The 23,002-nt window shown below is 38.0% G+C and overlaps 1 protein-coding gene across 1 annotated transcript; it reads left to right on the top strand.

The window, feature by feature from the left end:
• Positions 1 to 246: 246 nt before the first annotated feature.
• On the top strand, positions 247 to 22,462 carry gosr1 (golgi SNAP receptor complex member 1). The gene is made up of 9 exons (XM_060887722.1): positions 247 to 349; positions 3,214 to 3,325; positions 3,428 to 3,515; positions 4,337 to 4,444; positions 5,195 to 5,286; positions 8,635 to 8,709; positions 17,554 to 17,583; positions 20,532 to 20,614; positions 21,850 to 22,462. The coding sequence occupies exons 1-9, from the start codon at positions 319 to 321 to the stop codon at positions 21,972 to 21,974; spliced, it is 744 nt and encodes a 247-aa protein (XP_060743705.1). The 5' UTR covers positions 247 to 318; the 3' UTR covers positions 21,975 to 22,462.
• The last annotated feature ends 540 nt before the right edge of the window (positions 22,463 to 23,002 follow it).

Raw genomic sequence — 23,002 nt, forward strand, 5'->3', positions numbered from 1 at the left:
CCTAGTGTGTGATTGCGTGAGTGAATGAGTGTGTGTGTGTGCCCTGCGATGGGTTGGCACTCCGTCCAGGGTGTATCCTGCCTTGATGCCCGATGACGCCTGAGATTGGCACAGGCTCCCAGTGACCCGAGGTAGTTCGGATAAGCGGTAGAAGATGAATGAATGAATGAATGATTCACGATGGGTGCATTCTTTCCTGTACCAGGAGGGGGCGCTGTAGCGGTGCTTTGTAGCACGAACGGTTAGTGTTCTTTGGGACGTACGTCAGGCTTTTCCACGCCTCTGCCAGCGAGACGCGGATGACGTTGGATAACAAAGATGGCGGCGGCAAACAGCAACTACTGGGAAGGTGAGGTGGCAAAGTGGCGTAATTAAAGACTCGGTGGTAATATTTCCAAATGAATTGTTATGACTTCCTGTTCTGTGAGCTGTCGCTTCTGGACGTTTATTAAGAATGAAATCGGCTAACTGGCACCAAAACCTCCATCTAGTGCATCGCGTTAGCATTAGCTTGCTAACTAGCTTTAGCTTTGAGCCTAGCCTTCGGCGTGACGTCAGTCATATAGCTCAGATTTTCTCTTTAGCTTCGCCTGTGTGATTAATTATCGTGCTTCATGTAGACTGAGACGTCACGTACTGTTTTGTCACTTTGTTGTGTTTAAGGTACTGACTCGTTGACGCTAGGAATAGCTAGTTAGCCAGCTAGTTGACTAGCAAGCTACTTCGTTAGCAATGTGAGGGCAATATGGATTTGTCAACAAGTCATCAGACAGGTGTTTGAGTATACAGTAGAAATGCTTCTGACATTATTTGCCATAAAAAAAAAAAAACTCATCTCTCGTCTTTGGTGACGTTTGATTGAATTGACCGCAGCTGGTTTTTAAAAAAAATAGCTAGTGAAACTAAAATAGCTAACAAAAAATGAAAGTGTCAGCAGCTCTGCTTTTGAAAGGGAGATTCAGTGTAATGCAACATGTGACTGGCTTCAGCTTAAGGCTGTCTAGAAGCACATCGAACTGTTTACTGCTTGTGTCATTGGCTGTTTTCACACTTTAGGGTATTTTATGTCTCCCGGAAGTAGCCTTCATCTGGTTATTTCAACCTCCACTAGAACAACAGCAAGTACCTTCGGGTTGCACTGTGAGCAAAGCAATCTTACTTCAGCTTCCAAAGTGTCCACCTGCTTTCAGTGGAATCAAAGAACCATCTTGTAAAAGTAGAGTTTAGTGTCAAATGAACTGCATGTGCATTGGTCAGTAGGTGTGAATTAGTATTGTATAACAGGGTGATGTGGACGTAAGTATCAGCTGTAACATGAACTATAGGTTAATGTTAATGCATGAGTCGAAATACCTTCTTGTTTCCATTAGTAACAGCTCATACACACAGGGACTTAAATTGTAATTGTTCCACATAATGTAAGACCAATAACCAACTGGTCGAACAACGTAACAGTACAATATATCGAATGGTGTTAAATATATCCGTTATTAGCTTTGTGTACTGCTTTAAATTGTGTGACAGTATTTAAAAGTAATGTTAGGCAATGCAACTGGGGTATTCTACACTCACTGAGAGTGCACTTTATTAGGAATACTATACTAATACTGGGTAGGGCTTCCCTTTGCTCTCAAAACAGCCTCGGATCTCTATGACATGGATTCCACCATATGAAAGCAGAATTTTGAGATGCTGGTCTATGTTGACATGATCACATCACACACTTCCTGCAGATTTTTCAGGTTCACTTTTATACTGGGAATGTTAGAAGTGGAACCCAGCATAGTCTTGTGCTGTTGTACACCATCCACCTTAAGGTTTGACGTTGCACATTCTGAGATGGTTTTCAGCTCACTACAGTTGTAAAGAATGATTATCTGAATCAGAATCAGAATCAGGTTTATTGGCCATGTGTGTTGACACACACAAGGAATTTGGTTCCAGCTGTTTGTGACTCTCAAAAGTACACACATAAATAAACAAGTAAATTAGACAATGTAGCAATATAGACAGTACGAGTATTAAATATGAATACCGAATATATATCACTGATCAGTTATGTATATAAAGTGTGAGAAGTGCATGGTAGTGCAAATAATCATATTGTGCAATATTTAGCTTTTTGTACAATATGCAGCAGCAGTACTGTGCAACGTATACGGATGATGTGATGACTGACAGTTCCGATAATGCAGTACTTATAGATATGAAGCAGGTAATATGATTATGGTGAGTTGTTAATCAGGGTGCTTGTCTGGGGAAAGAAACTGTTCCTGTGTCTGGCAGTTTTGGTAAGCAAAGTTCTGTAGCGCCTGAGAAAAGGGAGGAGCTGGAAGAGGTTGTGTCCAGGGTATGAAAGATCAGTAGTGATTTTTTCCTGCCCGGTTTCTGGTTCTTGTATGGTACAAGTCCTGGGAAGTGGGCAGGGGGGCACCAGTTATTTTTTCTGCTGTTTTTACTGTGAGTTGCAGTCTGTTCCTGTCCTGTTTTGTTGCTGCTTCATGCCAGATTGTGATGGATGTGAACAGGACAGATTCAATGACTGCAGTGTAGAACTGCATCAACAGTTATCTGAGTTACTGTAGCCTTTCTGTCAGCTTGAACCAGTCTGACCATTCTCACCCTCTCATCAACAAGGAGTTTTGTCTGCAGAACTGCCACTCAATCGACGTTTTTTCAGATTTTTACCATTCTGTATAAACTCTAGAGACTGTTGTGTGTGAAAATTGCAGGAGATCCCAGGAGAGTGACAGAAATACTCAAACCAGGGCATTTGGCACCAACAATCATGCCATGAACAAAATCATTTGAGATCCCCCACCTCATAATGGTTGATGTGAACATTCCCTAAAGCTCCTGATCCGTACCTGCATGGTTTTATCTGCTGCCTTATGATTGGTTGATTATATAATTGCCTAAATGAGTAGGTGCAGAGGTGATCTTAATAAAGTGAGTGAGTGTAGAGGTTGTCATGAAAAAATAGCTGTGAGACATTTAGACCAGTTCACCAATGCACAATATAATACAATATATTGCTAGAGTGTCATAGAGTTAGTTGGAAATGGACGCTTTAGATGTGAGACTTCGTGTTGTATAATTAGTCTAATATCAGCAAAATAAAAGCAACTTGTTGCAGTTGTTTAAAAGTAGCCTAATTTTATTTGGAAGAGCAATGATGTTTTTTTTGTTTGTTTGTTTGTTTTGTATGTTCAGATTTGAGAAAACAAGCCAGACAGTTGGAGAATGAGCTTGACCTAAAGCTGGTGTCCTTCAGTAAACTGTGTACCAGCTACAGCAGTTCTCGTGATGGACGGAGAGGAGACAGGTAACTTTACACGAGGATGTGAAACATATTATATTAATACAATGCATCTTTGTATTATACATTATTACCATCTATAAATATGTTTTACTTTGTTATTTGCAGTTCTGACACAACACCACTCCTTAATAACTCCACCCAAGACAGAATGTTTGAAACCATGTCAGTCGAGATTGAGCAGCTTCTTGCAAAGGTTAGTAAGCCGAATTTGTTAATCTGACAAAAACAAAAACAGATTAATTGCAAAATATTAAAATGGTAAGGAACAGTGTTTGTGTTGTGTAGGTGACCAGCCGTGAGTTTTGTTTCCGGAGTGGCTTCTATAAGGCCTTTACACAACAAAGAATTTTATTTATTATTTGATTTGTATAAAATCCATTAAATACTTTTATGCCAAAGATTACCCAAAGGCCCTGAAAACAAGTTTGCTTCAAACTCTCAAATGACTGGTAGACATTTATGTCCATCTACAGCAAATTGCAAACATCCCATATTAGAAAATAACGTACAAAGAAACATTAGAACTTATCTTTAAGTCAAGTCTGTATGTTTTTTTTAAATTGACCACTCAGTGCAACAAATCCCACAAAATTGAGTTTACTCACTTGATTTACCTTGTGCTGTGTTTTATCACACTGTTTTGAATGTCCTAGAGTATCACATTTTTGTTTTTAGTTACACAATGTGTGTACCTGTTAACCTCATGGCAAATCTGGATACCAAATATACCTTGGCTAAAAATCCAGAAAACTGCATTGTCATCATTAACAGATGAAGAAGTTGTAAACAGTTTCATATGCTGTAGGTAAACAAGCATTTTTCTTACACAGCTGATACTGGATTTTATTACAGAATGCCTTGTTTCTCTCAAAACCTCCTCTATCTACAGTGTTGGTGTGTTGGGATGGAGTGTAAAACTCTATAACCAAAGCTCAGTTTTACCAGTTTAAACACAGTCTCTTCCAGATTTTGCTTCAACAAGATAATAAGTTTCAGTTCTGTATTTTCTTCTAGCTTACAGGAATAAACGATAAGATGGCAGAGTACACTAGCACGCCGGGAGTGACGTCTCTTAATGCTGCACTAATGCACACACTGCAAAGGCACAGAGACATCCTGCAGGTGAGACATGTCCTACACCTATTCCTTCCTCATCTTACCCACTTACTGTGATCGCTTATGAAAGTTTCTGCCCAAAGCAGGTCATTTTTCTTTCTTTAGACACTTTCAAATTTTCACAATATTTACACAGACATAAATATATTCAACGGTGTTAGTTAGGTTTCAGTTGTGGCCAAGTTATCAATCAGGTTTCTAGCTAATTATTTAGAAAGGAAAGAAAGTGTGTACACCGAAAAGTAGATAACGTTTTCTATCAGACGTTTATTGTTGTTTTTTTTTGCCGAATTGCAAATGCTGATCTGTTGGGCATATAGTGTACTTTCCTAGATTGGCATCATGTTGTACCTCATATAAAGTGAATAAACCTACTTAGGATTTTATCATGTTGTAGACTTGGAGGCTTAAAACCAAAACAAACTAAACCTAAGAAAAACAGGAAGTTTTTAACTTGGGGTAAATGTGTGTACAATGAATAAGAATCCTCCATGGATGTGCATATTTACTAATATGTATTCTGTCTGTAGGGATATCAAATCTTATATTGTTTATTTAGTATCAGAATGAATATCTTATGAATAGTCTTCAGATATTAAGTAAAAAAATAATTCTGATAACAATTCATTAAATTTGAAACTAATTCCACTGCCCGAATGTACATAGAATTAGGTTCCTGCTTGTACTTCAAACTCAAACATACTAAACTTCACACTGTTTTCCATCTCTGTAATGTTTCCCTTTCTGTGTCTGCAGGACTACACACACGAGTTTCACAAAACCAAATCCAACTTCTTGGCCATCAGAGAACGAGAGGATCTTCTTGGATCCGTTAGGAAAGACATTGAGTGAGTGAGACATTTTTCAAGCTCTCAGATGTGGTTAGTAGCTGAATGTATGCATCCGCAATTAGTGTCACATCACTGAGAACTTTTTTTTTTTTAGTTATAGTAACAATGCCTTATTTTTTATTAAGCATACTCCAAGTATGAATTCAGGCCAAAAAAACAGTTCCTCTCCCCTGAGGTTGTTCAGATGGAAATGTGCTCTCTCTATTGCTCACCAACTTGTTCTTTTTGTTCTGATTTTATTCTCCAACATTTTTAACTTAATGTTCCCAGAATATATACGCTTGATTAGGAACACTATACTTATACTGGGTAGATACTGTCAGAACAGACTCGATTTATCATGGCACTGAAACCATGTGGTGTCTTGTGGTGTTTAAGTTTCTTTCTAGAATTGTTATATTGAGACCTGGTGACTGTGCAGGCCATAGACACTGAACACGGTCATATTGTCATGTTCCTGAAACCAGTTGGAGATAACTTGGGCTTTGTGACATGGTGCAGTTTTATGCTGGAAGTAGCCATTAGAGCAGGGTTATTCAATTAGTTTGTCATTGGGGCTAGTTCATGAAAAGCACCCTAAATGAGGGGCCAGAGAGATATAGCTTGCAATATGAGTGATGACACAACAACAATGTCTAAGTAGGCTTTTTCTACATTCAAATGGGTAAATCAGTCAGCCATATCGCACACATTTAGAATTTAACTCCGTTAACTGAGACTGAAGTGCGCATAACAAAAAATATGGAAAATAACATTGTTTCATTCCATTTTTTCATAGCCATCTCAGTCATTTGCAAACATTTATGCTGCCTTCTAATAATAGAAATGACATTTTTTTTAGATTTGGCAAGAGCAGTGAATTGGTGTATATGTTGTCAGCACAATAGAGATACAATGGTAAATATTAATATATATTAATGACATACATGTGTGAGTGACTATTCACCCATGTAAGTAGACATAGGTAGTAGAATTGGGTTCATTTTGTTTCACCCAATTTCCCATTTTTTTGTTTTTGTAAAAAAAAAAAAAAAAAATTAAGGAAGAAACGAACAGAAGAAATGATACTAATGGAAAAGTTCTCATCTGTCATTCTCTTGTCAGTCACCGAGTCTCACAGGAGAGGCTGCTTGTGCCACTCGCTTAACATCCCATGACTCCTGCTCTGTGGAACAAACGCATGTCACTTTATAACTGTAGGGTCCGTTATCCCACTGTGATATCTTGTTCACACTAGGCTACTTGAAGGGCCGAAACAAATTACCTTCTGGACCGGTGTTCTGCCTGCAGACCGCCAATTGAAAAGCCCGACATTAACAGGATTAGTAAATTTTGACCATTAAGGATGTACATGGCCAACAAAAATACTCTAACGCATTCACTTGCTTGATTGATATAAAGAAGTACAATGTGTGCTAAGAAAGCTTTCTTCCAAGCTTTAACTGTCCACTTTTGGTCAGCTTGTGCACAAGTGTAGTCATGTATACATGTTCTTGACTGACAGTAGTTTAAATGGTTAGATTGAAATCTGTTGTGAATGTGCAGTTACACATTATTTTTTTTGTGGAAAACAGCCCTTCACATATAATCCTGATGCTGTTAACAGGCTCAGGTATGGTTTTTTTTGGCTAGACTCTGTAATAGCATGTTTTTTTCAAAGATATCAAAGTTTTTTCCTTTATTCTTGGTTTAGAGGGTATATATACTTCAGTGTAAAAAAAATACTATGCATTATCTTAACTGACCACCAGGTGTCAGCACGCGCTCTTCAGGAAAACACATCAGTATGGTCATAGCTTTCCTTTCCTAGTCGTTTTCCCTGTGTGTTTGTGACTGCGGAGTCCCTCTTTCAGGATGAGGACACCAGTGATTACTGTGGAGGTTTTTCCTATCGCTGTGTTCATTGTGTGCCCCCACCCCCCCTCGTCTGATCTGCATTGCACCACAGTACAGTAGAAATGCCAGCATGCACAAATGATAGTCACTCTGTGTGTGTGCGTATGTGTGTGCATGCTTGTGTAATATAGCCCAGGCCTTTAATAGCGTCGTTGGAATGATTAAATCAACTGTCAGTGCTGCGTGTTGATCGGGTTGGTATGTGAATGCATTTTCCCACTGAGCAGAGCGATGTCCATATCTGTGAAGCTGCAGTAAACCCACCCTAATGCATACCAATGGGTGGTGTATGCTTTATGTTTGTTGGTTTTGTCATTTGATTAGCTGTGTATCACACATCGCGTCCATTACCTGCCTTCTGGCTCTGAAATGTAGGTTGGATTTTAATTTCTGTGGGCAGTAGAGCGAGGGTTGTAGCCTCCAGGTTTGCAGACCATAGGAAGATGTATCTCTGGTTGCCACTGCCCTGATTAACTCCTTGGAAAGGGTTGGTCTTCCCAGCACTGCACTCATTCATTATTCACACTAAATGCTTTCTGTGGAAGCACTGGCTAGATTCTCCATCTAGACAGCCGGAAGAAGAACGCCTCAGTGTTAAATTAGCTTGGACTCGCTAGCCCAAGCTCGAGGGGGCAAGTTTGATTAATAGGATTGAAATGTCATGCCCTCTGTAAGTTACAGTTTTGATTTAAATCAAGCCTATACTGATGACAAGTCAACTGTTTATTGTCCAAAACATTACAGAACTGTAGGTGTAGGCCATTGAAACCTGGAGATATTTATTGTGGCTTATATTGTGTAGTCATGTGTCGTTTGTTTGTTTTTATTTATTTATTTATTTATTTTAATATACCATTTCTGATTGATTAGATTAATGATACATCATTTAAGCCTAATAATAGAGATTTAAACATATTAAAGGGAAACATATACTTATATGTTGAATTATTCCCTTAGGAAATGTTTATTTAACATTAATGTATGGAGTCTTGAGTTGCAGCACTTTGTATCAACTAGTCAGTTTTAGGAGTTAACAGTTTTGCTGTAACATGACAAGCTGTGTTTTGTATTATTCAGTATTCATTATTTATAAGTTCAGGCGAAGCGTGTGAGAGAATGTCATAGGATTTATAGCTGGATTTCCACTGGCTAGTTTAAAAAAATGTGCTCATTATATTCATGTCATTTTGCTGCAGCTTTTTGAAGAGTTTGTGCTTTTTTTAAAAATGTATTTATTTATTTATATTTTTTTAGTGAATACACATATGTAATTTTTTTTCTAAGATGGCTGTACTTATGTGTCGACGTCACATGACGTGTCTTGATCCAAATATGTGGTAAAATTGTATTGTGGAGATTGTGGCTCGATTTTGTTATTTTCTGCAATCATGAAATCCGGGAGGTGCTAAGATATGTTCTAATATGAATAATTATTCATTTCTTTACCAGGACGTACAAGAGTGGCTCAGGGGTGAACAACCGACGGACAGAACTTTTTCTTAAGGAACATGAGCACCTAAGAAAGTAAGTACATTTTCATAATCTCCATGTGCTATTATATTAAGGCTTTCATTTCACGTGGTTGTAGATTTTTATAAACACACACACAGAATTTAGAGCTCATTTTGATGTAAATAAAATCATGTAATTGTCATTATAGATTAAAGGAATTAGGACATCAGTATATCTATCCATCAGTAAGGATTCAGGTCCCTAACACAATTTCCATACAAAATCTATCAATATGTGACACATACTGAAGTCTGGAGACGTGTAGCAGCAGTCCCAGCACTGTCTAAATGGATTAAATGAAGTGAACTTAAATGAAACTCTGTTCTAATGTTCCTGGTCGAGGTATACTTTGCGACTTTACATCTCACTGTCTAATTGTGTGTAATCTGATTCGCTGGCTTTGAATCGAGGCATTAGTCATTTGCCCTTTACAGCAATATGTGGTGGCATTTACAGCCTTTACAGCACTGTAGTGTGTCTCCACTTTTTTCCTCCAGTCACCTGATTTATAGGGCTGATCAACAGGATGATGTAATCTGATATCATATCAGTATCTGATGATGTTTACTCTCATTGGCAAAGCATAAAAACAAAACAAAAACAGGAACTTGTCGTAGAGGCTCCCATTACAATAAATTATTAACTGAGAAAAATAACAACAAAGTATTAAAAACTGTACCGATTTATTTATTAAGTAATAGGACACAAATAAATAGACAGTAGGCAAGATGAAGGTTGTACAAGTCAATTTTAAATAGTTTAATGTTAAAACTTATTCATGAAAAAATATGATGACATGAACATTCTTTAGCTATGTACTTTTTCTCAACAAATATATTATCAAAATATATTTATATAATTGTCAATATCTTAGTTCTATAATAATTATTTTAGCGATATAGCACAGCCCTGCTGATTTTAATGGCTCTATTTTAACACTCAGTGGACTTTCATCAATGACTCCGCTTAGGTGTGCTTGAGCTATAGTCTAAGCTTAAGATATACAGCTATGTTTACAGAGATGAATTTGTTATAAACAGCTATTAAAGGAACTGTGGGTGCTTTAAACATCAGCCCAGTCAGCATATTGCTGCACTATTTTAAACAGTGATGCAGGCGGGGGCGCTCACTGCTTATTGCACCTAAACTACTGGATGATTAAAAATTTAAATAAAACCATCTAGGGTGTATTCCTTCCTTACCATGTATTCAGTTTTCCATTGATATGCCCTTGATCCACAGCAGTAATAAAGTAGAGATGATGGCATTTGATTTGCAGCCAGTAATTTGGTAAAATGTTGCCATCAACCCTGCGACATTTATCATTAATGGATTTGAGCTGACACACAGTCCCGTAATCAATGATGTCAAGGATATCAGTAAAGGTTCAAAGTTGTCACTGTTGTATAATGGTGAAAGCAGCTATTTATCTGCTTTTCTTATTATTTATCCACTTTTTAATTCTCATTCTCTTGGAAAGGAAATCGGTCATTAGTAACAGATCTTATAACTGTACTTGAACATGAGGTCATCTGTAACACCTTTTAAACTTCACGTCTGAGATCTATCCACTTACTGACAGCTTTGGACACGTTGAGAGAGGAAAGGCAGAAAGATGATGTGAGCAGGGCTGTAGAAGAACACATTACAGACAATTACTTGGTTAAATAGGGGAAGACTCCAGTGGAGGAGAAAAACTGATAAACTCATTAGAGGAGCTTAGACTCTCTGAAAGTGCTTTGTCACCTTGATCAACGGTCTATGGATTCCTCTGTAGGGATTGTGTAATTCCCTGCTTCCTCTTGTCCTCAAATGTCTCCAGCAGTATGTCTGGTGGGACACCTAGAAATAATATCAGTCTAAATGGTAAAGGTTTAGGGTGCCTTAGAGTAATACACCATCTATTTCCAGCAGTTGCTCTAATGCTCCTTTTCTTTTGCTGATTCATGGGTTTTAGCAAAAAAGCCATTAAAGTGATCAGTCCCAACTCCCTGCTGGAGACGAGTCTCACCATATAGCCCTCTTTTGTGTTTAAATGTTTAGGTTTACATTTATTTAACATAGTTAAGGGTCTGGCTCCGGAGCCCAGCAGTGGGACCCTGGTGATCCTGGGATAACTCACAACTGACCGATGAGACGTCCAACAGCATCGTTTTTTTAAAAAATTTTTTAAAGCAATTTAAGTATATTGTTTACATAGTGACATTAATCTGTTTAAAAAATAATATAATAATTTGCGTTAAACAAACCCATGTATTCAACATTTGCTTTTTCAAGAACTTTGATTAGATGTAGCCTCCAAAAGTGTAGCACATGGATTTATGACTGATTCACATTTCAATTCAGAAATCCCTTCCCCACACCCCAACCACACACACATACACACACACACCCCTAACCACACACACACACTCCACCTTTACTTCATTAAGAGGTAGTAGCCAAGATAACACTTAAATTAAAGTGGAAATACTTTAGCTATCTGGTAAAAGATTTCATTTTAAAGATCTACAGCTTCTGTTCTCTTTATTCATGCATTATTGCTGCAGAGGTTTGCCCAGATCGTGTCAGGGAGGGCTGGAGTTGAACACTATTTGGCCATTGATCTTTTCTGTCATACCCCAGCTTCCACATGAGATTTTAAGGCATGAGAAGGCAACAGTCTGATATTTGGCTGCGGTATTTATTCTGCTAAAATATATTGCAATACGATTCAGTTTAGTACCTACTGATCCGTATATGACCAACGTTATTCAGAATCTGTAGCAAGGTGTTTTGAAAAGGGCAAAACACTTTGCAAGCCTGTTTACATATCAGTTTAAAAATATGAATTATTTTATATGAAATATAGTAATTGAATTATGATTTCTGACTTAATTTGTTTTAGCTTTTGCATTAGATATGAACTGTGTGAATGTTCTAACCCTTGTTTGATGACTGGAGCACAGTAAATATTAAAAGACAATTGACAGACAATCACTGTTTACCTTCTGCTGAAGGTTGTTTGCAGGTGATGATGAGGGGTCAGCTAGAAACTTTAATCAGGATTGATGTTCTACTTGTGCTTGACCAGTCTTTATCATCTGCACTATATGAGCTCCACTCATATGTCACAGCTCAGCCTGCATGGTTCCTGGGCAAGATGGGTAATAAAACTCAGCAAAGGAATTTGCAGGATTATGGGTAATATTGTCTGATGAAAAAGCCATGTATGGCTCTTTAAAATCACAGTGCTGTACTGGACTCAGACCATCCATGTGTAGAGTGTGGATTTCTGTTCCACACTGTGTCCATTGCAGAGGACCGTAAGTGTGTTCTCTTGCAGGATCTCTATATATGTAACAGCCACAGAGTCCATTAGACAATTTTCTCGAGTTGCGTTAATGGCTTGCTGAACGTGCTGCAGAATGGAAACGAACTCGTGCTCTGCTGAGACAGATTATTTTGTGGCAAATACATCATTATGCTTTCCCGTATAAAATAAATACATTATACTTAAATATAAAAGTTGAACATGCCACAGACTTCCTCTTGATTCTTCCTGTAAAGATTATGATGAAAGTGTGTGTTTGCTGGAACTGGCTGCATACTGCTTATTCCATGGCTAGAATATAGATTCACTTCCATGGAAAATATCAGCATTGTACTATTAGTTACATGTTATCTGTGATTTTTAAGATTTTTTTTTTGTTTAGCATTTTAATATTTGCTGACAGGCACCTCCCCAAGGGTTCAGTTTCTCTTTGCATAGCACTAATTCCAGAGTGCTGACTATTTCTTTGGCTCATGTTCATGTCTCAGCCCTCAGACAGAAAGGAAACAAAAAGGGTTGGTTTTTATTCACTGTTAAAGAGGTGCAGTGAGTCCAGTTTGTGCTTGTCCATGTGTTGGCCTATCTCTGATACTTGAGTTAAGTTTTGAAAGTTCATATTCAGAATTAGAGAACTTGGTAGAAACACTGAGGTAAAAAGAGCTATTGTGTATTAGCTTAATTGTTTTTTTGGAGAGAATGGATGAAAATGTATGCTTCCACCACATCCAGCTCCTTTTCCATTTTTATTTATTTATTTATTTAAAAGACCAGCCAACAACCCAGAAAATGTAACTATTCAGATCTCTGATTATAAATGTAAATCTGATTGTAAATAGATTCCAAGTTTTGGCAGGCATCAGTGCAGTTATTTTGACTTATATATGGGTGGGGAAGGAGAAAATCATGAGGTGGATTTTTCACGTTTGATTATACTGTATATAGACTGTCCTGAGCTGGCATATGTTTCTGTTTTGCATGCATTTCATACTCCAAACTAGCATCTTTAAAATCTGGTTAGCCCAAAAGTGAAAAGTACATTTCCACTCTGACTGTGACACAGGTGCATGGCCAATGTTTCGATGGCAAGAATCTGATTCCAACTGGAGTTGAAGAGGCTTTTGTCAGTGTTGCTACAGCACATAACTGACCTTCAGTGCATAAGGAAATCACATTTAAGCTTTAGTCTTCTGCAGAAACTGTTTTTTTACCACTTTGTTTATTCATCTGGTTTCTTAACCTGAGCTTTGTATGACAGTTGCATGACATAGCATGGTTAATTGGTTTGGTGAAAGTATGGTATAGGCTGATGAACCTTGTTTGCCAGAATTCTGTCACAGCAACAACTAGAGTGTTTTCCCAGACCATCATATATTCATATATTCATATATATATATATATATATATATATATATATATATATATATATATATATATATATATACTACTGACTTTGTTCTTACAAGTCAGAGAACCTGACATTCTCACTAACTGGCATGACAAGTTTTTTTTGTTATTGTGTTCAGAACCAGTGCAGGCCTGTGACACTGAGCTCAAGAGTAAACTATTTGTTTTCTTATCATTGTGCATAGAGAAGCTTGCCATTAATAAAACAATTTATTTGCTATTTCCTATTGAGATCAGAGCGACCGTAATGTTTCATGTATGCGGAAAAGACATCGTTGAGCCAATGTGGCGACCTCTGCCAGGCATGCCTCTTATTCCATTATCTAGCTCAGTTTCCTTTTACCAACTCCCTGTGGTGGTGAAAAACCGCAGTGACCAGCAGAGGAAATGGAAGAATGTCCTGCTAGTAACATGTAAAAAAGACCTCGCCGGTCCAGTGGTACAACACTAAGTTAATTTTAGGAATAGTTATTCTAATATCTTACAGATGTTACATATTAAGCCATATTATGTTTGAGCATATGAGTGACAGAATAGAATATACAAAGAGACACTGGGTGAGGACCTACAGTGGAGTCGTGTGCTAAAAAAGCAGCAGATGGAGCTCAGCAGCTTAGATCCAGATGCGCACTCCCCTTTTTCTGTCAACTCCTGTTCAGCTGTGAAATAAATCTCTCCCTGCCTGTCACAGACAGTGGCTTTTCTGATTAGCTCCCATGCTGCTTCTTTCTGCGAAGCTCAAGGATGGATGGGTACTCAAACTGCAGAAAGAGCTAGAAGTTCGGAAAGACCTGATAAAGCTGTTGTGATGCTTAAAGTTACATAATATGTCTCGTTTAACTTGATATTGATATTTGATTCATGAGGTCATGGTGTAGACCGTTAACTCTTTCAATATTTGCCTCAGGTTGGAGACTACAGGTCTAATGGAGCATATCACAGTTTGTTAGTGGTTTTTATCATTCTGCTGTTCCTGTAATGTGTGTGTCGGGCTGAGTGGGTGTAATAAGACAGATGGATTATGCTTCGGTCATATTACATAGCATAATGTCCATTTACTAGCTTTAGCACCTTATGCTGCTGTAGAGCTTTTCAGTGTGTAAGCACAGCCTTTGTGGGGTTTCACAAGCTGATACAAGGATTTGGGGTAGTTCTGTGTCCCTGCCAGACCTGTGGTGCCATCACAATAAAGTCTTTATTGAAAACAGTGTCTGGAGATTGGGCAGCAGTTTTCTGCCATTCATTTATTAGGTGTATACAGAAGATCAATATTCGAGCATTCTAAGCCTGTCTGTGAGTATAGTTGATTAGGTTTTTTTTTAAACTATGGAACAGGTAAGCATAATATAAGAACCGCTGAAACCAAGGCATCATTGTTTGCAAACAGACACACATCAATTCTTCTATACCTCTATATACAGTGAGAACCGATTCAAACACATTATAATCTTTCAAGACAGAGTTCTGCTTCAAAATGATGAAGCTCTATGAAAGACTATTCAATTTGAGGAAGGGAATAATGAGCGCTCTTCATACATCAGTGAAGTAATCACTGTATAAATGTATTAAGTACACTTGGATGGTATTATGGGAGTTATAAGACAAACTGAATTGTCCTGCTTGAGTGGATAAAGCTGGGACAGGAAGAAAGCAGAAGGACAAGATGCTCTGAGAGCTGAATTTGTGCCTCGTGATAATGACTGACTTAATGCCTGTGGCAGCTCATGCCGGCTGTTTGAGGGCCGCTTTTTACTACTTGAGAATATCTTTGCACACACATCCACTCATGTAGCACTGGAGTGTGACATTCTGTCTGTTCTGCGCTGATAGAAGAGGACAGTAAATCTTTCAGCCTTGTCTCATCTGGGCCGGTAAAAAAACTAAGTGAATGAGAGTAAAGCATTCTCCCTGCTTTAACAGATGTGCATCTGTCTGTTACAGCTGTAACTATCCTGATATCAAAGCGATATATAGCACTTTATTATACAGTAGTATTAATATATATTCCTTTGGTCTTCAGAAAGTCGCAAATATGTTGTTTTTTTTGTTGTCCTATTAAAAGGATGCTTCACTGAATATGATCAGTTCTAATTGCGTAGTAAAAAGCTAAGTGCATTGTTTGTGCAGAACCAAGGTCTCAGAAGGATGATGTCATGGACCTAGGGTGATTTCAGAGGGTGTGGTTTAGTTCCAGGGTGCTGTAGGGGAGCATATAAAGCCAAGTTTCTACTTCTTACACGCTTCATATACATTTCATATGCGGTTCATATTGTCCCTGTATATTTCACAGCAGCCGTGGGAAAGATCTGGACAGGGATAGCCGAGGCTTTGCAGTGGATCAGTCGTTATTTCCTCAGACATCTATTCTAGCTATTAACAACACATTGCTGAAGGAAACCAGCTTTTTAGCAGTTTAAACAATTGTCTTAATTAACTCACCATTACATGCCTCTGTTTATTGTAGTTTTATCCAGGAAGTTTAAGTGTAGTTGGATACAAATGAATACTAAAGATTTGACGTGTTAATTTTGCACTCTTGAACTAGACTCATGACATAGACAGCATGGCATACTCTCTACCATCTGTCAGTCACAATGATACTAATCAGTCATCCAGTCTTTAAGCTCACGTATGCAGAAGAGTTCAGATATCACTTTCCTCACAGTGTGTTGTGCTGCTCTGTGATGCAGCATGAACAGCAGTCTGAAAATCTGTGTTAGTCAACTTGTTAGCAGATGTCACATGATGGGAAGACCTGATTGATGGGGAATTGACAGGGGAGCAAATGGGGGAAATAAATAAACAAATTAATTAATTCAATGTGGTCTTTCTACTATGAAGTATATTAGATAAATGAGAAGTTTTGATGTCTCTGGAACTATCATACAGTTATGTATGTCTAACACACAGCAACTCTTTCAAAGGGAGAGCAGGGTTATTACACTATATTGTCACATGACATTTGGAATTTAGAACAAAAGAATAATGAGACAATAGATCAGCATTTCAGCTCTCTTTTCATGATATTTATATATAGATGGTTTAAACAACTTGGCCATACACCCTTGGCACCTTCAGAATGTTTCTGCTATTATCATCATGAGTTACATCATCAATAAAGTTTAGTGAACCTGTTCCTGAAGCAGCCATGCAAGCCCGAGCCATGACACTACTTTCAGTGTACTTGACCGATGGCCCTCATGGCTCTCAAGTTTCTCATTAACTGCTGGCGCTTGTTTTTTTTGCTGCTCTGTTTAATTTTTGGTGTTTAATACACATGTTTTTTTTTCCATTTCATTTTTCTTTCATACAGTTTTTGCTAATTATTGGCAATGCCTTTGACACAATTTTGTCAAAAAAGGACAACAAAAGAGGGAGGGCGTATTAGGATTACTTGCACCGTTGTGGGGAATTAAACAGGAGAGTCAGAAACCGACTGCATCAGCACCAACCATAAGAGGCAATTTATAATAATTAGTCTAGCTGCAAAAGCATGCCTCATTATTTGTAGGGACTTTGGTAAAAACCTTTTAACTGACTGACACTATTCCTTTACTCCCACAAAATCCTACGTCATGTTTATGTTTGTGAATTTGTGTCCTCACTGTCACGTTACGGTTGCTGAAATGAATAATGTGGACCATTAACCCACTGCAGTCCTTTTCACTGCCAACATTCTGCAGTACCGCTGTAGTCAGGAAGACATGGAAGCAGGGGTAGAATTTGTAATCCTGTTTTAGTGCAGGCCCCGTATTGGAGTCTCAAGCTGGACGGTATTTCTTTGCCGTGAACTCTTGCAGTTCCTGCTCATTGTCATATAAAGTGATAAACCACTTTGAAATTGAAGCTTGCAGGACACTTTGTGTTTAAGGTCTATAAGAAAATTTGCGTTTTATGCATAAGGAGTCAACACTGAGCCTCAAACTGCTATAACTCCCTGACATTTGGATGCATTTTAAATTCTCCTTTAATTATAATTACTAAGTTATGTTGTGTTGTAGGTGTTAAAATATTTTCCTTTCCATAAGAGAAAGAGCTTCTTGTCAATAACTTTGAATCTCAGCGACTGTAAAAATAAGCTTACCTCTATTTATTCATTCTTACTCATGCCTCTCACATCTACTTTTTTCCTCTTACAGCTCGGATCGACTTATTGAAGATACAATAAGGTAAGCCAGATCCAACAGAAATTGCTCGGTATTTAATGATACTATGCTCTCAGGCTACTTTTGTAATAACTGTTTAAGTTCTGCATATTTTTAATTGTGTACGTTAACTGAAGTGTGACTTGACTTCTCAAAACTCAAATCTCTGCTAAACCAGTAGTGTGTTTTGCACCCATTTCCATTAGAGACCTCAATCAATGCTAAACATCAAGCCACTAACCCATTACTTGTCCATTCTCTGATACCATTAGATTATTGCTTGAGATTAGGCTGAAAGCAGATCCTCTCTCTTAAGTGAAGCTGTCAGAAAAGCTTTCTTGGCAAACATTTAATGGTTGCTTTGTTTGAAACCACATATTCCACTTTGTTCAAGCGTACATCCTGTGTCCACTATGGCAAGCACAACTAATGGATGCAAATCTTAACATATTGCAAAGGAACATTGCTGTGTGTGTGTTTTTTTTTTAATCAAATACCTCCTTCTGTGAGTTGAGTCCTGGTTCAATAAATAACAATTAACACATCTGAAGGTGCAACTGAAGCCCTGGGTGCAGGTCCTGCCCTTGAACTGAGCTCATACTTACACCTGGTAGGTGATGTACAGGCTGATTGAGCGTGGGTTGTCTGCTCTCCCATGGCGTGACTGGTGCACGTGTGAGCAGATTCTTTTCATCTTCTCCCAGCACAGCAGTTTACCTTATCTGGGGGAAGCCCACAGGAGCCAGGTGGCCCAGGTGCTTAATTAAGCTGGTTCGTGGTCCATGCAGCTCCTCTTCTAATCTCCCGTGGCGTTATTCATGCAGAAAATTGCTCAAAATCTACTGCCTGTGATCGTTACGCTTTCTGCACTGGGATCACAACAATACACTAAGTTTGGAACTCCTCATTGCTGTGGTCACTGGGGTGCTGGGGTGCTTCTGATTGGGTTTTAATGAATCACAGGAAGGTCTCCTAAACAAGATCCCAGCTCCTATAACGTTCGTGGACAACATTTTATTACTTCCAAATAACAGTATATTTAATTAACACTTAATTGTCCTTACTACTGTAGATCAGTTGCAATTGATGATTCATAGTGAACATTTGTCTTTGTTATAATAAAGAAAACTTTGAGACTATGTTTTAGTCTATATAGTATTAGTTTATTCAGCATTAGACAAATATATAGTTAACAAAGTTTTTCTGGAAACTACCAAAAATTATTCAGATTAAACGATTTAAAAGATTAAATATTCCTAGAATTAATCTTTATATCTAACCTTTTTGAAACCCACCAGCCAGCTCTCCATTATAATACAACAGCGACCAACTGGGGAGAGTAAAGTCTAACAAGTGCTTCCTCCAAAGACATGTGAAGCCAGCCAGTGACATCTTTTTGAACTACTGCTCATGCAGCACTATCTGCCCTCATACCAGTGCTCACCGGGGAGAAGGAGTATGCCATCACTACCACTCTCAGTACAAATTTTTAAATGTAATGATAATTAGAAACTCGCTAACAACACTGTTTATTTTCTCTACTCTCTAACGTCAGTAATCAGATGCTGTATATTTAGAAACTAGTAAAAATATTTACCAGACCAGAAATATTTAGAAACTAGTAAAAAATTGGGTAAGAAAAGAGACTATTTAAAGATTAGCCAGGATTTTATCAAAGATTTATTGTTATGATTATGCTGTTTACTACATATTTTCTCCACTCCCCATCTGTGGTTAAATACGTTATTCCTCTTTTCCTGTTGTCAGGCCAGCTCATGGTATTTTACTCTATAAAGACAGTTGTGCTCTTTTTACCCCAGAGCTGTGGAGCTACTACATTACAGAAGTACATGTTGTAAGAGTGAGAAAGTGTCTTAAGCTTTAGACACAAATATGTGTCCAATGGAAATATTCCCTGTATGGTTCCACTTTCCAAGTCCTCAGAGAGCGGTCCATCAGTAGAGCTCTCAGAGGTGATGAATGTCTCTGGAGCCTCGTTGTTTTTGTCTAATGGCATCAAGGGAGAAGCCACCAAAAAGGACTTGTCTTTTGTTATACAGATTGTTTATATAAGTGGATTGTGTTGTATTTTTCCTTGATTTAATGCTATGTGTAAATCAGTTATATGCTGTATTATTAAGATTTAAGAGACAAAACTACAGACAATGTATTTTGTAATGTTGCATTTCTTTGTAATGTTGAATTAACTCAACATTGATGTCAACAGAAAAATTACAGGTGGATCAGAACACTTTGGAGTCATGTAACACGTCTAATGCAACTCTGCAGCTTATTCCCAAGGGAAAGTCTCTGTGGGGTTGTGATGCTCTAGGACAGGTTTATGTCACCCTGCTGTACACAGGATATTTTAATGTATTTACAATTACAGCATATATCTAAATGATTTCAATCTGTTTGTCTGAAAACGTAAATTTGAAGCATGTCAAAGTGAGAATGCATGTGTGCTGTTAAAGCCTTGAACATTGTGTATTTTCATTTTGCTCTACAGTGGGATTTATGTTGAACAAAGACATATAGAGAATATAACACATTACCCTGCATTTAGCTTTTGGCTTGGGATGATTTTTGTGTAACATCTTTTTGTCCTGCTCCCTCAAGTAAATAGCTGAAGCCTGCAGCATGCGCTTAAGGTGCCAGGCTATCATTTACACTCCAAAAAGCTGCTGAGCCCAATCCTGAGTGAGCTATAGTGTCACACTGCAATTTAATCCTTTCTACTAGTTACAGGAAAGCAAGACTCAGCTGAAGAAGACAAATTTGTGCTGGCTCTGAATTTGCCTGACAGTTTTAAAAAAGTGAAAGCGTGCATAACCGGGTCACGCATTTCAAGAGTGACAGCAAAGTCATTTAAGTCTTCTGTATTATAAATGCATTACAGAATAATAAATAAAGGCTGTGGTTGATAATCTCATGTTTAACTCATGTGAAAACATTCTTCTGTTCTTTTCCAGTATTGCCATGGCAACGAAGGAAAACATGACCTCCCAGCGAGGCATATTAAAATCTATACAGAGCAGGGTCAACACTCTGGCCAGTATCCTTTTATTTCTCAAGCAGAAACATCAAGCAAAGAGTCAGAAGCATCAAGCAAAGAGTCAGAAGCATCAAGCAAAGCCTGCTATAGAAATTGGTATAGATCTCGTTTAGCGAATTGTCCTGAGAACACTGGTATGTGGGAAAGTAACTGTTATTGTTTGGTTAACTTTAACTTTAACTTTGGTTTCTCTTTAACATGTTCATACACTGTATAACATGTCTTTTGCATGTCCCTGTAACCAAATAGACAGTCTCTCATTAACATTTAGTCAGCTATTGTAGAGCACTCAAAGGTTGACCAGGGTGGTTTGGAGGTGTCTGTTCACGGATATGACCAGTGTTTCTTTGACACCATTTTTTTATTTTTTTTTTGGATACTACATTTCTCTGTAGTGATGAACAAAAAAGCCCTTATTTTATGATATAGTGCATGTGTTGTTTTTTAGGGTGATGTATTTTGACAATAGGGTGGGAAGCTGGGTGGGAAGCTAAGTGAAAATGCGGTAGGTTTTTACCTGCCTTACAGTGGAGGAGGCAGAAACATGTCTATGGTGAGAGTTGCACAAAGTCAAAATTCAAACTGGAGATAAATGCATGACTGCCAGAACACTGGCACATCACTCAATCACAGATTATTGGTGAGCACAAGTAATTAATGCTGGGCACTACAGCCACTGAGAGAAAACACTGACACTGAGAAAACACTAAACCAGCAGAAGGAAGGAAGTAAATAAAAACACTTTCTGCTGCAATGTAACAAAACCACAAAGACAGGATTTTTTTCCCCGTAAAATTTTCCTTGAAGCAGAACTTGACCATTGGCGTTATGACAACTTAAAGCCTGGTTTATGTTTTCCGCAGTTCTCCAACAATGATGGAAAAGTCCATCAGTCACGAACATAAATGAGGCATCGTATTCAGCCACAACACCATAAAGCAAAGTGGCTGTGGGTGTCTTGATTCAATACAACAAACAGAAAAGGGGAAGAGTGCTAGTTAGAAAGAAACCTGATTGTACGTGTTGTTTAATCCTTGTACTTAGAACCATATCTCCTTTAATGATAGCAAGAGTTTGAGCATTTAGCATATTCTCAGAAGAAATGCAGATTAACAACATTTATCAGAAATATATTGTCTGTCCTCAGAATGAATCATTTCTTTAAGATAATTATTTCATTCTAATTATATTTGGAAATGCTTGACTTTGTCTGGGTCCTTAACTTTTCCTGCCAGATCGATTTCCTGCCATCAATAGCCTCATCCAGCGAATCAACTTAAGGAAGAGACGGGACTCATTAATTCTGGGTGGAGTTATCGGCATCTGCACCATTCTTCTGTTGCTTTACGCATTTCACTGACTGACAGAGGATCTGATGGCATTTTGAGCTATTCTGCAAACAGTGGCAGGGCTTGGAGAATAAGCTCAGTAAATGGGACCCTGGAGGCTGCTAAGCAGACTCCCACTTGGCCTAATCAAATAACAGGATTGATTGTGGCCAGCATGGACTACCTTACTTGTATCTAGCACTGGGTTGGATGTGGCTCTTACAGCATTTTTGTTTTCTTTAATACAAACATGCTCTTCTGATGACAATGAAATGGAGACCAAATACTAAATGAAACCAGAACGTTTTGGTTTTAAAAGAGCAGTCTGTAATACTAATACTGGCTTTAAGAGAAATTTCTTTGTGACACAGCACCATGAAATTGTGCTGTCACCGTTGATTACTGGGGTAAAGAGAATTTTAATGTGATGGTCCTTTTAGTGAAGAGGATGTTCATGATGTTATGTACCATGTCATTTAATAAATTATTCATATACACAATATTAAAAAGTCAAACAGTCTGTATTTGTAAAGTTTTTATTCTGCAGACAGGTGTAAAGATTGATTGGGCTTATGGCCAGTTTTCTGATGATGAAAACTGCATCGTAGTGCATAGAGATGTGATTAACCTAAACCTTTATGTGTTTGCTGTCTGTGAAGAAATGTTAGAAAGATAACAAGATGCAGCATCATCTGTTTCATCCTGTGAGCCGGCATTTCATGTAGATGATCATCGCCTGAGCTAGGAGAAGACCGAGAGGCAACTAATCCTGTGTTTGATGTGCTGAAAAGAACATCTCCAGAAGAAAGACTCAGGAAATCCAGATGGGCTTTAATACACAACACCAGGATTCTTTGGGTAAAACATCTAACATTGGCTATAATTTGTTTAAAGCCTTTTTTTTTTTTTACTGAATTCAAATGTACTGGAACTTTTGGCACTAGAAACCCAACAGACCAGTACCAAAGGCCCAAGTTTGTTTTTTATGATTTTGGCTTCATAAAAAAAATCAGCACTAGTGGGATATTTTTATTAGCAATTTCGCTGTTGCCAATAAAAT

The sequence above is a fragment of the Tachysurus vachellii genome, chromosome 15 (assembly GCF_030014155.1).
Source record: "Tachysurus vachellii isolate PV-2020 chromosome 15, HZAU_Pvac_v1, whole genome shotgun sequence".
NCBI classification, from domain to species: domain Eukaryota; kingdom Metazoa; phylum Chordata; class Actinopteri; order Siluriformes; family Bagridae; genus Tachysurus; species Tachysurus vachellii.

Coding starts and splice junctions, on each gene's coding strand:
- gosr1 (XM_060887722.1), top strand. CDS start 319: ATGGCGGCGGCAAACAGCAACTACTGGGAAG. Junction 3,516..4,336: donor TTGAGCAGCTTCTTGCAAAG/GTTAGTAAGCCG, acceptor ATTTTCTTCTAG/CTTACAGGAATAAACGATAA. Junction 8,710..17,553: donor GAACATGAGCACCTAAGAAA/GTAAGTACATTT, acceptor TTCCTCTTACAG/CTCGGATCGACTTATTGAAG.